The 15,951-nt window shown below is 41.7% G+C and overlaps 1 protein-coding gene and 1 long non-coding RNA gene across 6 annotated transcripts in view; one reads left to right on the forward strand and one right to left on the reverse strand.

Annotated features, from left to right (window-relative positions):
- LOC127058914 (uncharacterized) overlaps window positions 1–15,951 on the forward strand; it is a 68,241-nt gene that overhangs the window by 26,861 nt on the left and 25,429 nt on the right. The window lies entirely within an intron of this gene.
- TANC1 (tetratricopeptide repeat, ankyrin repeat and coiled-coil containing 1) overlaps window positions 1–15,951 on the reverse strand; it is a 197,949-nt gene that overhangs the window by 24,740 nt on the left and 157,258 nt on the right. For all 5 annotated transcript variants that reach the window (XM_050969154.1, XM_050969158.1, XM_050969155.1 and 2 more), the window contains one exon: window positions 13,281–13,359. In XM_050969154.1, the coding sequence (XP_050825111.1) occupies window positions 13,281–13,359 (79 nt within the window). The remainder of the gene's footprint in view (window positions 1–13,280; window positions 13,360–15,951) is intronic.

Below are 15,951 nucleotides of genomic sequence, written 5' to 3' on the forward strand. Positions count from 1 at the left end.
CATCATAATGGGTAAATGCACACTTCCAGAGCCTACATAAAACTGCTTCCTAAATGAATATTCTATGGAAGTATATGCATAAAAATATCTAGTTTTCAACACTAAGACTGTTTTTCAATATGTTTCATTACCTCAGCTTTAATGACACTTGTAAGTGGCTTTCTTGTATTTCCTTTGTACATTCATTTTCAAAGGTTTATATCTTGACCAAGGATCTGCTTTAGGCTGACATGTCCTTTCACATTACTTTCACCACATAAACAGTCTCTCTGAACCCCTCCCCTATCTCCCCCTCTTTCACAGTATCCAATTAAAACCTCATCTCCTAACTTTAAGCCATTCATTCAAACTACACCACTCTTAAGAATCCATTTTTATCTTTTGTGTTGCCCCTGACCCTCCCCATCCTTCTGCTTTGCCAGTGATGCTAGCTTTGTGTACGGGAAATCTCCCTGGACCATCCCAAACTGATTTGATTGCTAGTATTCTTTTCGCTCTTCAGATTCCTTCCTTAAGACCCACTTCTGCCATCATGACTATATATAACAGGGGGCAGGCAACCTATGGCACGTGTGCCGAAGGCGGCACTCGAGCTGATTTTCAGTGGCACTCACACTGTCCAGGTCCTGGCCACTGCTCTGGGGGGGGGGGGGGGCTCTGCATTTTAATTTAAAAATTTTAAATGAAGCTCCTTGAACATTTCAAAACCTTATTTACTTTACATACAACAATAGTTTAGTTATATATTATAGATTTATAGAAAGAGACCTTCTAAGAACGTTAAAATGTATTACTGGCACGCAAAACCATACATTAGAGTGAATAAATGAAGACTTGGCACACCACTTCTGAAAGGTTGCTGACCCCTGATATATAAAAAATTTTTAAAAAATCAGCCACTGTATATTGCCTAAACTGAGGGACCTCCAGGAAAGTCAATAATTAATTAAAAAACTATACAAATATATTATTTTGTTATTAAAAATTATATAGTTGAAGGCCTCCCTCTCCCACCATCCTTTATATGTTGCTTGTCTTCTTTAACAAGGCTTCTTTGGTGCATGTCTGTCTTTGTGTTTGTACAAACACAGTGAAACCCCAACAATAACCAGGCCCCTGTATGCTATAGTAATATAAATATTTACTAAATTGCTTCATCACACAATGAATTATCCTCTTCTCCCTCCCAAAAGTTGAAAAAAAATAATTTTGCTATTTAAATTTCAAGTAAGCAATTAAAATTATGATCCAGCTGATGATGCAAGTATATTACTAATACGTATTAATAATGCATTTCAAAATCTTCTTATAGAGCTGATGTGAAAATGCTAGGTTGGAGGCCTTCACTTTCTAAGGTTGTCATTTAGCCACAAAACATATGCACTCCCTGATATGACTCAACTACAGTCCAGAGACACCCCTCGCCTAACCTCTAAGGAGAAATGAATAATTTAGTGCCAATACATATTCAATCCTTAGCACTTTTCTGAGATGAGGATGGCAGTTATAGTGGATTTATGTGATGTGGAAAATTTCTATCCTAACAAAATCCTATTTAGTTCTGACAGAAAAAAGCTCTATCTACTACTACACGTGCAAAGGGCGGAATGAAACAGAGCTGGTGAATAAACATACTGCAGAAAAATCCCCACAGCATGAATTTTACTTAGAAACTGAGATTGGCATTATGGGTGTCCTTTTTGGTTTTAAGATACAATAAAAAAAATGAAGATAGGATAAAATTACCTTAATGGCACAATGATTTATATGAAAAACACAAATATTTAAACAATACTAAAAACTTTGGCTGAATAATTTTATGTTAAAGGACAAACACCAAAAAGCAATGACATTTTGCACTATGGTTCAAAATCTGAGTTGACATTTTCCAAAAAGGTGTGAATTTTATCAGAGTAAAAACATTTTCAGCTTCAAATCTAAATCTTCTGTTTTTACTGAGTTTTTAAATCTAAACAGTGTTAAATATAGATCTCTAACTAAATCATACTGCATGCAGATGCATAGAGACAGAGATAGAGAGAGATATTATATGCAAGTGTATCAGCCACTATGCTCAGATCCCTTTAAAAAGGGTGTGGGGGGGGGGCTTTTTGAAATACTGAAGGATCATAAAGTTTTACCTCCAATTTGCCAGCCTTCTGCTGAAAATAAAGGGAATACTGATATTCATACAGGAGGTAGAAGATTTTGCAGTGGGGCACCAACAGAACATAGACTTTGGATATGGAGAAGACCCATCTAATTCCAACTCCCTGCTAAAAACAGCAAAGAATCCTGTGGCACCTTATAGACTAACAGACGTTTTGGAGCATGAGCTTTCGTGGGTGAATACCCACTTCTTCAGATGCATGTGGTGGAAATTTCCAGGGGCAGGTATATATATGCTAGCAAGCAAGCTAGAGATAACGAGGTCAGTTCAATCAAGGAGGATGAGGCCCTGTTCTAGCAGTTGAGGTGTGAAAACCAAGAGAGGAGAAACTGGTTCTGTAGTTGGCAAGCCATTCACAGTCTTTGTTCAATCCATCAGCTTCCATCATCAATACAAACTGGACAATACTGTAATAAGATTCTCAGGTTGCCAATACACTTTTAGACATATCAGGTGTTTAAGATACTAAGCTGCAATGCAAAGAAAAAGAGGCAGAGATACCAGCTGGAGAAGTCAGACGGTACAGAGTACATACATGCTTGTAAAGAGTTTCCAGAAAGCTGAAAGAGAAAAGTAAAGGGGAAGAGATTGCAGACGTATAAATACAAGATAAAGAGACAGATGTGAGGCCCAAAGGGAAAGAGTGTGGACAGAAGAGAGACTTGGGAAGACAGAGCAACAGCATGAAAGGACCCTTTAGCTTTTTCAAGGCGAGGAAAAGAGGAATTGAGAGGAGAAACCTAGGAGATGCTCCCACTTAGCTTCCCCTCACTGCCATTCCATCTCACCTCCCATTCTATCAGATCTCCACACATCCATCACCTGACTGGATTCCCATTTTGAGCAAGATACCATTCTAATTAATATTTCTTAAATAAACAAAAAAATTAGGAGGTGATTAGCCCTAGTGCTAGTGCAGCAGGCCTTCAAATAAGTGGATCTTACATATGTTAACTATTCTAAATCAAATTAAACCATTTTAAATGGATTCAAAATATACAAACTACAGTTAATGAAAAAGAAAAGTACACAAGTTGAATAAGCATATTGTAATAACACTGGCTAAGTGTATATGAACATGTCTCCCCTTTAGTGATCGGTATACAGGCTTGTGTTTTTGGTACTGAAAGTCCCAAGTTCTCTTGCTATCAATGACCATGGAGCAAGTGTATGGATGCATTCTTAGATTTGGCACATAAGCATAACAAAAAATAAAGTAAGAAGTAAAATATTTATCTCCCCTTCACTGAGTTACAAGAAATTATTTTCCTCTAATCAAGAGAATTAACTACCTCTTGAAGTGCTCGTCTACAAGTTATTGTATGCTGAAGACAATGTACTCAGACGATTCAGATTGAACTGCAGCATATGTAACTGAAATGTTTGCCACAGCTGCCACAAATTACAGGCTTTTGATCAGTCTTACTACAAAGTGGGTAATGTTTCAGCCTACATCTTCCAAACCCCCTATATATCTGTCTATCTTCATACAGAGATGCTTTCTGAAACCTGTGAGGCTGTTCAAATACTTCTGTAGTAGGCCTCCCAATGTTGTTCTTATCAGTCCAGTGACCACTACGCCAAGCACTTGATGACACTCCTGTGCTGTAGTCCATGGTAGGGTAGGGACTACAGCACAGGACTACATGCGGGGGAGGGCATACTCCTCAGCCGAAAGGAGTATGACCCAACCTCCAATTCCGATGACAAGTCTTCTCTGGTAGCCATGGAGTTGTGGTTGCCACCAGTGCTAGAGATTGGTGCTGAGGCAGAGCAGCTTTCATTGGGGCCAGTATGGTCAGTTTCCCTCTCGATGGTACTACATGGCCTGGAACCAAGCGGCCAGTGGGGACTTTGTGGTCCCTCCTGCCCCTAGTACCGATGCCACCGACTCCTTTACTATCGGCAATGGCAGTACCAAGAGTGCTAGCAGGTTTCTAGTGACAGCACGTCTCTGGCTTGGATGGCTGCAATGGTACTGGTGCCACACCGTCCCTCTGGCACTGATGGTTTCTCTGGTACCAGACTCAACAGTGCCAGTGTAAGGGCCAAAGCCAAAGGTGTTGACTGCAATGCCAAGGCAGAGGAGTGGCCTGACTTAGGTCACAATCCGCTCTGCTTCCCATGCCTGGCCTTCTTCAGAGTTGGGGAATGTCCCCTCTCGGCTGACAGCTTCCTGTGCTTTTGCCTAGGCACTGGCGAAGGCAAATGGTGCTGGGATTCCTGCATGGTGGGAGGAGTGCTCCTCACCGATGCTGAGGTGCTTGATGTCAAGTCTGACTGGCACAGCTTGGAGGAAGGTATCAGCGCCACCTCCAACAGCAGGAACTTTAGCCTAGCTTCCCAGTCCTTTCTCATACCGTATTCAAAACTGCAGCAGATCTGACAGCTATCCCTGACGTGAGCTTCACCCAAGCACTTTAGGCAATCAGAGTGCAGGTTGCTCAAAGGCATAGCCTTGCTGCAGGAGAAACAGGGCTTGAAGCCCAGTGACTGAGGCATGCCTCAGCACTGGGAATGGATAAAATTCTGATAACAGAGAAAAAAACTAATTATTACTAAGACTAAAAACTATTTAAACACTAATGATATACAACTATTAAGAAAACAAAGACCACTGAGAAAATCTTCCTGTAGCAAGGACAGCAGTTCCAGTGACCATCTGGAGGGTAAGAACAAACTGAGGGGGAGCGGAGTCAGCTGGGCCCTTTATACCGGCGCTATAAACGTGCAGCACCAGAGCCGACCCACCGGGTATTACTGATGGGATAATTTCCAGCAGCTATGCTCGGGACACGCATACACATACAGTGGAATGGACATATGAAATCACTCAAAGAACTCCTCTCTCATATCTCCCACTTCAGCCTTTAACCCATTTACTACTATGCTTCATCACATCCTCCTACAGCCCTAAATTATCACCAAGCTTGCTCTTTCTTTTGCACATCTTCTTGTGCTCAATCTATGTTCCAAATACACATCAACAGCATGGTCATCAGCTACACCGTAGACATGTGATACTACTGATAGAAAAAGTGACCTCTGACAGCCTGTCTCTTCCCCTTCTCATGCTACCTCCCCCCGCCCCCCAAACAAAAAGAAAAAATCATCACAGGTTTCTACCACTTGAACTACAGGAAAACTTCAGCAACCACTAAACAGCGAAGTTTTTAACCTCTGCAGATCAGCCAATAAAGGGTGACAGAGCAGGTCTCACATTCCATCCAGTAGAAGGCAGTGTTACAAATACACTATCCGGTACCTCATAGGCATGTCATCATCCTTCCACTGTTTATTCCTGTTATTTTTCCATGTTTTTAACATTTATGCAATTTTTCTTTTTAAAACAAGCACACACAAAACACAGTTTCCCTTGGCCACTCTTTACTCCCTCTTCCAGCCCTTCCTATCTTTGACACCTTCCAACCACCTACTTTACCAGCCTCTCTCTCAACTGTGCTACAAAGGCCTGTCACCTTTCAAAAATTCCTGGGCAAGATATATTAGCATGATACATTTTTAAACTGAAGTGTTAAGAGCAGAGTTAGACAAATTATGGAGTTTTTTTTAGTTCGCTGGCAGTAGTCACTGGAGCAAGGACGTGACCTTGAGTCTCTCTCATACCTATGTGAGTGCCTTATCCACCGCGATTTTTTTGTCCAGCTCTAGTTAAAGGGTGTGCAGTACAAATATCAGTTCACATAGGCACACTGAAAATGTGTGAAGTTTCCAGAGTGCATAAATTAGCATATCTTTTCACAAGCCATATTAATCTGATGAGATCCAATAATTTTTTTAAAGTGTCTTGTCTATTACAGTCCCTTATTTTCTTCTATATATTATTTCTTATATTTCTTAAATATAATATTTCTAAAATATCCCATTTTAAAATTGCTGCTTAATTCTTTCTGGGCTTGTTCTCAGAAAAAGTGGAAGTGGGGTGCCTCAGGGTGGTTCCCTGATTCAAGGCCATTCAGCCCTGGCATAAATTAGGATTGCACAGGGATGGCCCTAACTCACTCCACTGGCATAAGGTCCCTCAGGTACCATACGCCAATGGAGGATTAGGCTCCATCTTGCCTCCTCTCCTCTCTCCCACTTGTATTTCATCCCCAGAACACCCTCTGCCTGTCCCACTCCCCCTGCTGTTTCCCTTACACCAAGCAACTGGTACAAAATGGATTTACACAAGCAGAGAATTCCCCTGAACAGAATTAATTCAACACTGGCCTTCTCCAGATCTTGTATGCTGCTTACACAGTGGCCTTATGGAACCAGGAAATCCAGTCCTCTAGCGCAGGGGTTCTCAAATTCCCAAAGCATGGGCTACAGCTCACAAGTTTCTTATTGACAGTTCCCCTCATAAGCCCCATTCCCAGCCCATTCTCACCTTCCTTTCACAATCGTCATCATATCTTTGTACCAATAACTGCTCTTGCTTACATGGACAAAATCAACAGGAAAATACTGGTGTGTTTATAAATTTCTTTTAAATCAATTTAGCAGCTAGAAAGAAGGAGAAGCAGCCAGCACCTTGCAACCAGTCAGTTTTCCAAAGAGTACAGTTTGGGAACCCCAACTCTAGCTCCATCCTGTCAATTTTTTTCTCAATTCCTCCTCCCCATTGTCTTTTCAACAGTTTTCTTCATTAGTGTATTTTCCTTGTCCTGTTTAATTACAATTCCTTTATGCTCTGTTTCCTCTCTGTCCTCTGCTTTAATAAAGCCCTTTCTGAACTTGCATGCACTCTTCACCCCCACAAATAGTGAATGTTTTTTGGGGTGGGGGGAGTCCTATCATACCTCCTCCTCCCCCGGCAATTCTCTAATAGCAAACATGCTCCAATGGACTGAGTAATAACGCTGAAAGGCAGGAACTCCCAAGTACTACACTTTTATCTTCATCCCTATCTGTCGATAATTAGGTCCTTCAGAGACTCTTACTGCAAGACCCAGGGCCGTCCTTAGGCATAGGCAGAATAGGCAGCCGCGTAGGGCCTCACTCTGCCTGGGGGCAACACTCTGCAGGCAGCCCAGACAGTGTAGAAGCAGGGCTGCTGGGTCCTAGAGACAGCCGAATGCAGCACAGTCTGAGGAATGGGATTGGCTGCTGGGGTCTCTGGGAAGGAGCTCACCTGTGAATGTGACTCTTTCCCCCCAGCTGAGGTGAGGTGAGCCAGGCTCTGTGGCTCTGGAACCAGTATCCCTTGTTGTCTCCCATAACATCCATTCTTCTCCCCCCTGCCCCACGGAGCACCCCCTCCTTTCTCCCCCTCCTCCCCAGGAGCACCCCTCTCTCTCTCCTCCCTCCCCTCGGTCAGGGCTGGGTTGGGTGAGGTGCTGGGGGGGAGGGGAGGCTGGCTGCCTGCCTGCTGAGGAATGAAAGTGAAAGTAACTCACATCCTCGGCAGGCAGCCAGGATTGGAATGTCACACAGGGCGTGGCTGGGGTTAGCCAGATGTGTGAAAAATCAGGATAGGGGATTGGGGTACAGTGATCAGATATCCCTATTTTATAGGGCCAGTCCCAATTTTGGGGTCTTTTTCTTATATAGGCTCCTTTTACCCCCCCCCCATCCCTGTCCTGATTTTTCACACTTTCTGTCTGGTCACTCTAGGTGGGGGGTAATTGGTGCCTATATAAGACAAAGCCCCAAATATTGGGACTGGCCCTATAAAATCAGGACATCTGGATCTGGCCACCCTAACTGGGGAGCGCCTCTCCCCCGGGCTGGCAGCTGCCAGTGATCCATCTCATCCGGGGGGAGCTGCACAGGGCAGGATGAGCTGCTGTGGCTCCATGGGTGCCCCGTCCCTGAGATCAGATGCTGTGCTAACTTCACCATGGTCTGTAAGGCTGGTGGTGGTGCCACTTGGCGTGTGATTGGACCTGAGGGTTTGCTGCTGCGGGCTGAGTGGGCTGGTGGTGGGCTGAGAAGGGCTGGTGGGGGGTTGAGTGGCTCAGTCTGCTGCCAGTCTGGGGTGCCAAAGGCACTCAGCCTACTGCTACTCCGGGGTTCCGGCTGCCGGCCCCTTGCCAATCAGGAGCTCAGCCGCCAGCCCCACTCTGCCTCCTGCCAGCCTGGGTGAGCAGAATCCCAGGCTGGTAGCGGGCTGAGGGGGGGTTGGCAGCCGGGATCCTGGCTGGCAGGAGTTGGTGGTCAGAACCCCAAACCAGCAGCGGGCTGAGCAGGGCCTGGGATCCTTGTCTAGGGTTCCAGCCACCAGCCCGCTGCCGGTTTGAGGTTTCATTTACTCAGCTGACAGTGGCCTGAGCAGGACCGGTGGCCAAGACCTCAGATAATAACAATAGTTTATTTATATAATATAGACATAGAGAGAAACCTTCTACAAACATTAAAATGTATTACTAGCAAGAGAAACCTTAAATTACAGTGAACTTGGCACACCACTTCTGAAAGGTTGCCGACCTCTGGTATAGAGTGACCATACGTTGTACTAAGATTCTCCTGCTTTTTTTTTTCCCTGTGAGTCAGTATAACTTTTGCCAGCCCAGAAGTTGGGCAGCCAATGTTTTACGTTTTCACAATGTTTTCTCCAACTTTCATAAAGTAAATACATAGTTAATATGAATTAAAAAGGCCAGGGACACTTCTTTGTGAAGAATCTGTACAGCAGATCATGCCCATAGACAATCCAGAAAAGAAATTTGAGGTTGAATTTTTTAATGTTGTGATGGATAAAGCAGTATCTGCTGTTGATGAAAGGTTTAATACCTTGCAAGTACACCATGAACAGCTTGGATTTTTGTATGACATAACTAAATTCAACGAAATAGGAAAACAAGAGCAACTAATGACAAAGTGCAAGAACCTAGAGAGCCTCCTGAAGCACGGTGATAGTTTTGATTTAAATGGACTTGAACTGTACGAAGAATTGAGTACAGTGTCATCAATGTTGCCACATGCAAAATCGGTGATGGACATTGTACAGTTTATTCATACCCGCAAACTTGTTGACATATATCCTAATGTGTACATTGCCACTCGTATTCTACTGACAATTCCTGTAACAGTAGCATCAGGAGAACGGAGTTTCTCTAAACTAAAGCTCATTAAAAACTATCTCCGCTCTACAATGAGTCAGGAACGCTTAACTGGTCTTGCTATTCTTGCAATCGAACAAGACACGACTTTGTCTTTATCATACGATGACATTATTACTGATTTTGCAGCCAAAAAAGCCAGAAAGATTGCTTTTAATTAAAAACAAATCTTTGTTTCAATACCTCTTCATATAAATTTCCAATAAAATTTTGATAAATTAAAAAAATATATATTATTTGCATCATTCTGTCATATCAAATTTTTTCTATAGTGCTAGTCCATCAGCATTACAGTGTGCTTAATTAAGTTAAACTGGTTTTAATAACGTGAATGTGGCAAGTTTTCCAATACTGTAAGCTTATGTTTGCGTTGCTAAGAGCAGATCAGGCACAGGGGCACCAGTTTAATAATCTCACCTAGGGCACCATAAATCCTAAGGCCGGCCCTGGCAAGACCTGTGTGGACTTCACACGCTGCCTCCTATAGCTAGTCACATTTGCATTAGACACGATGATGAAGGCAGTCAGAGCAACAACATGAAGGCCACTGGGAAAGGAAGGACATTTGAATGGTGAAGCATTCTATTAAATTTTTTACAGGAAGATGGAGGATTTGTGTGTGTGTGTGTGTGTGTAGTTTGTGCATGAGCACCTATTTGCATATCAGCATTCTTATGCTTGAAATGCCTTGTCAAAGAAGAGGATCTTGCAGTATGTTCTGAAAGTGGTCAAACTCAGGATTAATCTGATCTTTGACTGAGGGAAAAAAAAGGGAAAGAGTTGACTGAGGATTTTCTGCTAATAATCTATATTCATTTCTCCTCCCCATATTCCACTTGGATATACTGATAAGAGATAAATCAAGTGTTGAGGGGCTTACAAAGCTTAAAATTTCCCTTTGCTCACTCAGTGATTAAACCCCTCCTGAACCGCTCTCCCCTTGCAAGACAAGGGACGTTGAGAGAGACAGAATGCACATAAAGCAGCCTTGTTCCAGTTTCCAAGGTTTGTGCAAGAATTAGCTTCAGCGCCCTGTAATGGAGCAGAAACACTGCAACACAGGTACATGAGTTTTAATCAACTAAAGTCAAGCTCATAAGGTTATGGATTGGTTGGAGAAAAGAGGAAAATGTGTTGAGTGATTTCAAAGTGCCTGATGGTTAATAATGGAAAAGCAAACTGGATTTTGTGGAAGTCCATTAAAAAAAAAATACTGAAAAGTAAAAAATCTCATCTGTATTGTTTACGCATTCAGATCACACTGTTAAAGGCAGCTCTCCATCACTGCAGAGACTCTGGCATTTGCTAAATTAAAAAAAATGCAGACTAGTTTTCCTAAGCAAGTATAGTTAACAGAGAATGGTGTTTTCAGTCAGCTGATTGCTAAAGCACTGTAGTTTACTTTCATAAGTGTTAATGCATCCATTTTATGACTATATCAAGTCAGCAAAAAGTTCAGAGGCACCAAACAAAAGCCTTCATTTAACAAAATCACAGCCGAAAACCCCAAAATCCAACATTACCCAAGGATGCAGTTTGTGATCTATTTAAAAAATTGTGTTTTATTGGGAAGTGTTATCTGATTTTATATTAGCAAGGAAGAATAAATATGAAGTTTTTGTGTAGTACACAGAGATGAAAAACACCTGTCACTCTCATCTGCAAAGAGACTGCTTGGAATCATAAAATTAGACTGTTTGCAAGCCACACTATGCACATTTCAACTACTTAAGTTAAATTAATATGGCTATTCTTACAGCCATATTCTTACATATGCCTTGTTCACTGAATAGTTTAAAAATCTATTTGCTGACCATGAAAATGTGCACATTCTGCACCTGTAACCTAGCTTGAATTGACTAGGCAACTTCCCAAGTTTTTATTTATTTTTTTAATACAAAGACTAGTTTATAGAGTCAAGCCATTATTTTAACAATCAAATTGAACGCTGTAATGAAAGCATCTCTTTGGGAACTGCTGACCTCAGAGAAAAATCTGTAGTTTCATTAAGAAGTTATCCATTTATATACTGTGTATAAATTTTATCTCCTACTCCATTTATTAAAAAATGGTTGGGCTTCTTATTAAGTTTGGCATTGTCATTACAAAATCTTTTGTATTCTGATTTATTGTGAATTTCCTGTGATGACTCATAGACTCATAGGTCAGAAAGGACCAATCTGATCATCTAGTCTGACCTCCTGCACAAGGCAGGCCACAGAACCCCACCCATCCAATTTTATAACAACCCCTATCCCAGGACCGAGTTATTGAAATCCTCAAAAATGGTTTGAAGACCTCAAGCTGCAGAGACACCACCAGCAAGCGACCCGTGCCCCACGCTGCAGGGGAAGGCGAAAAACCTCCAGGGTACCTGCCAATCCGCCCTGGAGGAAAATTCCTTCCCGACCCCAAATATGGCGATCAGCTAAACCCTGAGCATGTGGGCAAGAGTCACCAGCTAGCACCCAAGAAGGAATTCTCCGCAGCAACTCAGTACCCATCGCATGCAACATCTCCCCGCAGACCATTGAGCAGACCTGTCTGGTGGTAATTCAAGATCAATTGCCCAAATTAACGATCCTATCGTAACATCCCCTCCATATACTTATCAAGCTTTGTCTTAAAGCCAGGAAAGTCTTTTGCCCCTACTACTTCCCTCGGAAGGCTATTCCAGAACTTCACTCCCCTAATGGTCAGAAACCTTCGTCTAATTTCAAGTCTAAACTTCCTAATATCCAGTTTATACCCATTCGTCCTCGTGGCTACATTAGTACTAAACTTAAATAATTCCTCTCCCTCCCTAACGTTAACCCCCTTGATATATTTATATAGGGCGAGCATATCCCCCCTCAGCCTTCTTTTGGCCAGGCTAAACAAGCCAAGCTCTTTGAGTCTCCTTTCATAAGGCAGTTTTTCCATTCCTCGGATCATCCTCGTAGCCCGTCTCTGGACCTGTTCCAGTTTGAATTCATCCTTCTTGAACATGGGACACCAGAACTGCACACAGTATTCCAGATGGGGTCTCACCAACGCCGTATACAACGGTACTAACACATCCTTATCCTTGCAGGAAATACCCCGCCTGATGCATCCCAAAATCGCATTTGCTTTTTTAACAGCCGTATCACATTGGCGACTCATAGTCATCCTGCTATCAACCAGTACCCCAAGGTCCTTCTCTTCCTCCGTCGCTTCCAACTGATGCGCCCCCAACGTATATCCAAAATTCTTATTATTAATTCCTAAATGCATGACCTTGCACTTTTCACTATTGTATTTCATCCTATTTCTATTACTCCAGTTTACAAGGTGGTTCAGATCTTCCTGAATAGTATCCCTGTCCTTCTCCGTGTTAGCAATACCCCCCAGCTTCGTGTCATCCGCAAACTTTATTAGCACATTCCCGCTCTTTGTGCCAAGGTCAGTAATAAAAAGGTTAAATAAGATCGGTCCCAAAACCGATCCTTGAGGGACTCCACTGGTGACCTCCTTCCAGTCCGACAGTTCACCTTTCAATACGACCCTCTGGAGTCTCCCCTTTAACCAGTTCCTTATCCACCTTACAACTTTCATATTCACTCCCAGCTTTTCCAATTTAACTAACAGCTCCGTGTGTGGAACCGTGTCGAACGCCTTACTGAAATCTAGGTAAATTATATCTACCGCATTTCCTTTATCTAAGTAATCCGTCACCTTCTCAAAGAAGGAGATCAGATTGGTTTGGCACGATCTACCTTTAGTAAATCCGTGTTGCAATTCGTCACAATTACCATTGACCTCTATGTCCTTAACTACTTTCTCCCTTAAAATTTTTTCCAAGACCTTACATACTACAGACGTCAAGCTAACAGGCCTATAATTACCCGGATCACTCTTATTCCCTTTCTTAAAAATATACAAATATACAAAGTAGTTAAAATATATATATATATATAATATACAATTACATATATATATATACAAAGCAGTTAAAATCAAATTAAAATCTCTTCCAATAATCTTATGTAAGCAACTGTCATTAGGAAAAATAAATAAAATACCTGTTTCTCCCCACAATGCATCAGTGTTATTAATGTCTATTTCATGTTCCTTTTCAACCCCAAAGAGGTAACGAACCACCTGTCAAAAACAGTTAAAGAAATTAAAGAGTTAGAAAAAAACATTATCTTGTCATTTTGCTGTGTACACCAATTAGTAAAGGTTTCAGCAATGAAATTGCTTTTCTCCTAGCACATAGGGACCAAGCAAAAGTTAATATGTGCATAAACCATTAGAGTAAGTTCAGTATTATTTGGGTACAACTTCATTTTATGATTAATTTTCTACTCTATAAAATCACTAAAAATCATTAAAAAAGAAACCTAGTGTATTTCTATTAATCATCTTAGGGTTAATGATTTTAATGAGCTCCTCAGTATGCCAGCATAATCAAGGACAGACAATACAAAAAAAGGAGAGCCAGTTTGGCCTAAATCCTGTAAGGCTTGGTTAATACCATGTTTTCCCACAAGGAATACAATGCTTTCCACTCCAGTTATAATTTTAAAAAAGCATGTTTTTAGACCCATCTTGAATAATGTAGACTCCCATGCCCCTTCTATGCTCACTTTACACCACAATTTTTAGTTGCAGCCTTTAAAATCTTTTTCCACTTTAGAGAGTTATGCTGCTCAGTGCGGACACAGCATAACTTTGTTCCAAGTAGGGCTTGGTTTTTTAAAGAACACTCAAGACCTCTCTTGCAATGGTTTGTTTAAAAAGCATTTTAATAAAGTTATGCCACCTTAGCACTAGCAAGTACCAATAGCATTCAGCGGCTTCCTTAAATCAGTTTCCTAACAGTGTAAACTGAAGTGTGTATAGGACCATTGAGACTGCAGTAAAGGATGTGGGGCGAGGGAGATAGAATCCACATTAGCAGAAGTTTGGGATGTCACCAAAGGCCTGGACAACATTGGTGGGATGTGGGGGGGGGGGGCGCGACTGATCTAAGATACGCAACTTCAGCTACGAGAATAGCATAGCTGAAGTCAACATATCTTAGATCAACTTAGATTGACTTACTTTGTGTTCTCGCGGGGCAGAATCGATGGCCGCCACTCCCCCATTGACTCGGCTTCCATCTCTTGCCCTGGTGGAGTTCTGGAGTCGACAGGGAGCGCGTTCGGGGATCGACGTATCACATCTAGACGAGATGCGATAAATCGATCCCCGACAGATCAATTGCTACCCACCAATCTGGCAGGTAGCGTAGACATATACAGGATGTCAGAGGGGGAATGGTGTGGAGAGGAGCCCCAGGCTGCATGAGCACCGAACGAATTTCAGGAACTATTGTGTGGAATGTATGGTGGATTAATTCTATTCTTTACATTCATCTTAAAGTCAGAAAATTCTATTGTACTTTTTCATACTCCCTTGGTAGAATTTTTCCAGCAATGAGGAATTTAGCTACCCTATTGCCCTATGAAGGTTGTGAGAGGGCGAAAAGGCAGAGCTTTTAGATGGCAAGAAAATGTTTTGGTACTGAATGATTAGCGTGGCCTGTTTTGTACTATGAAGGAACTGGCAGGTTTCACCTTCATCAATGGATTGGAAATCAACTTTTATTAGTGTGAAGGAATTTCTGCCTCATCTCAAATTTACCACAGTCCTGGACCCTCTACTCATTTTCAGAGCACTTCTAGCTTTTAAATCAAAAGGTTGCCAGGACTGTCAAGGCTCTTCTCCTTACAAAACAATTCTCTACCCTACCTTGAATAGCAGACAGTGGAAATAAATTCCAAGGGTGGCAAAAGACAAGTGTTTATCTTTACCTCTCTTTTAGCCCAGTTTCTCAAGTCCTGGGTCCTACTCAGGATTTAAACCAACACTGTTCACATTTCATACTACTCTGCAGTATTTGTTATTGCAAATTTGTCATTATATCAAATAATTACACCTTCAACATTTCAACCAGATCTTCAGCAGGGCATTTGGAAGATATTCTGGCTAAAATACTGGATCCATACCTACCTAAGGAAATTAATGAGATAGAAAATGTTGCAAAATAAGTTTGAAAACCATATGTTAAGCGTAGAAAGAAACTGAGATAAGCAGCCATGACTAAAATAAAACTATGATTGTAATACACATCTGGGATTTCATTCTCAGCCCCCAATATGTAAAGAAAATATACTGAACAGCATAATCACTCTGTCCTATCACCTTCTCTATGGTGTCTCTAAATCCAGCTTGCAAGATGCCAGCATGCACAAGCTGCTGCTCTCTTTTTTTTTTTTTAAACATACACATGAACAAAAACAACCCTATCAGCCCTCTACTAGAACAATTCTACTGACTCAGCATTCCAAGACACACTTTAGAAATCACACTCTTGCTTTCATAAACATCTACAACAGATATTAAATATCTCTATTCCTCTCCCTTCATGTTTTTAGCAGTTGCCTCCACACCCTCCCTTCAACTTTCGCAACATTGCTGGGAGAGTGTTCTGTTCAGTTTCTGCCATCTGGAATATCCTTCTTCTATTTCCCATTCGCACGGATTCTCCGTCATATTTCACAAAGATGTAAGACCTCTTCTCCCTTAATGATACATATTAATTCTATTATTTGGTAACCTTAATTCTTTAAAGCATTCTGGAATACAGTCAGACTATGGAACAGAGATGTCGGATTAGTGAAAAATAATGATATTCTAGTCATACTC

Source organism: Gopherus flavomarginatus, chromosome 10 (assembly GCF_025201925.1).
Source record: "Gopherus flavomarginatus isolate rGopFla2 chromosome 10, rGopFla2.mat.asm, whole genome shotgun sequence".
Taxonomy (NCBI): domain Eukaryota; kingdom Metazoa; phylum Chordata; order Testudines; family Testudinidae; genus Gopherus; species Gopherus flavomarginatus.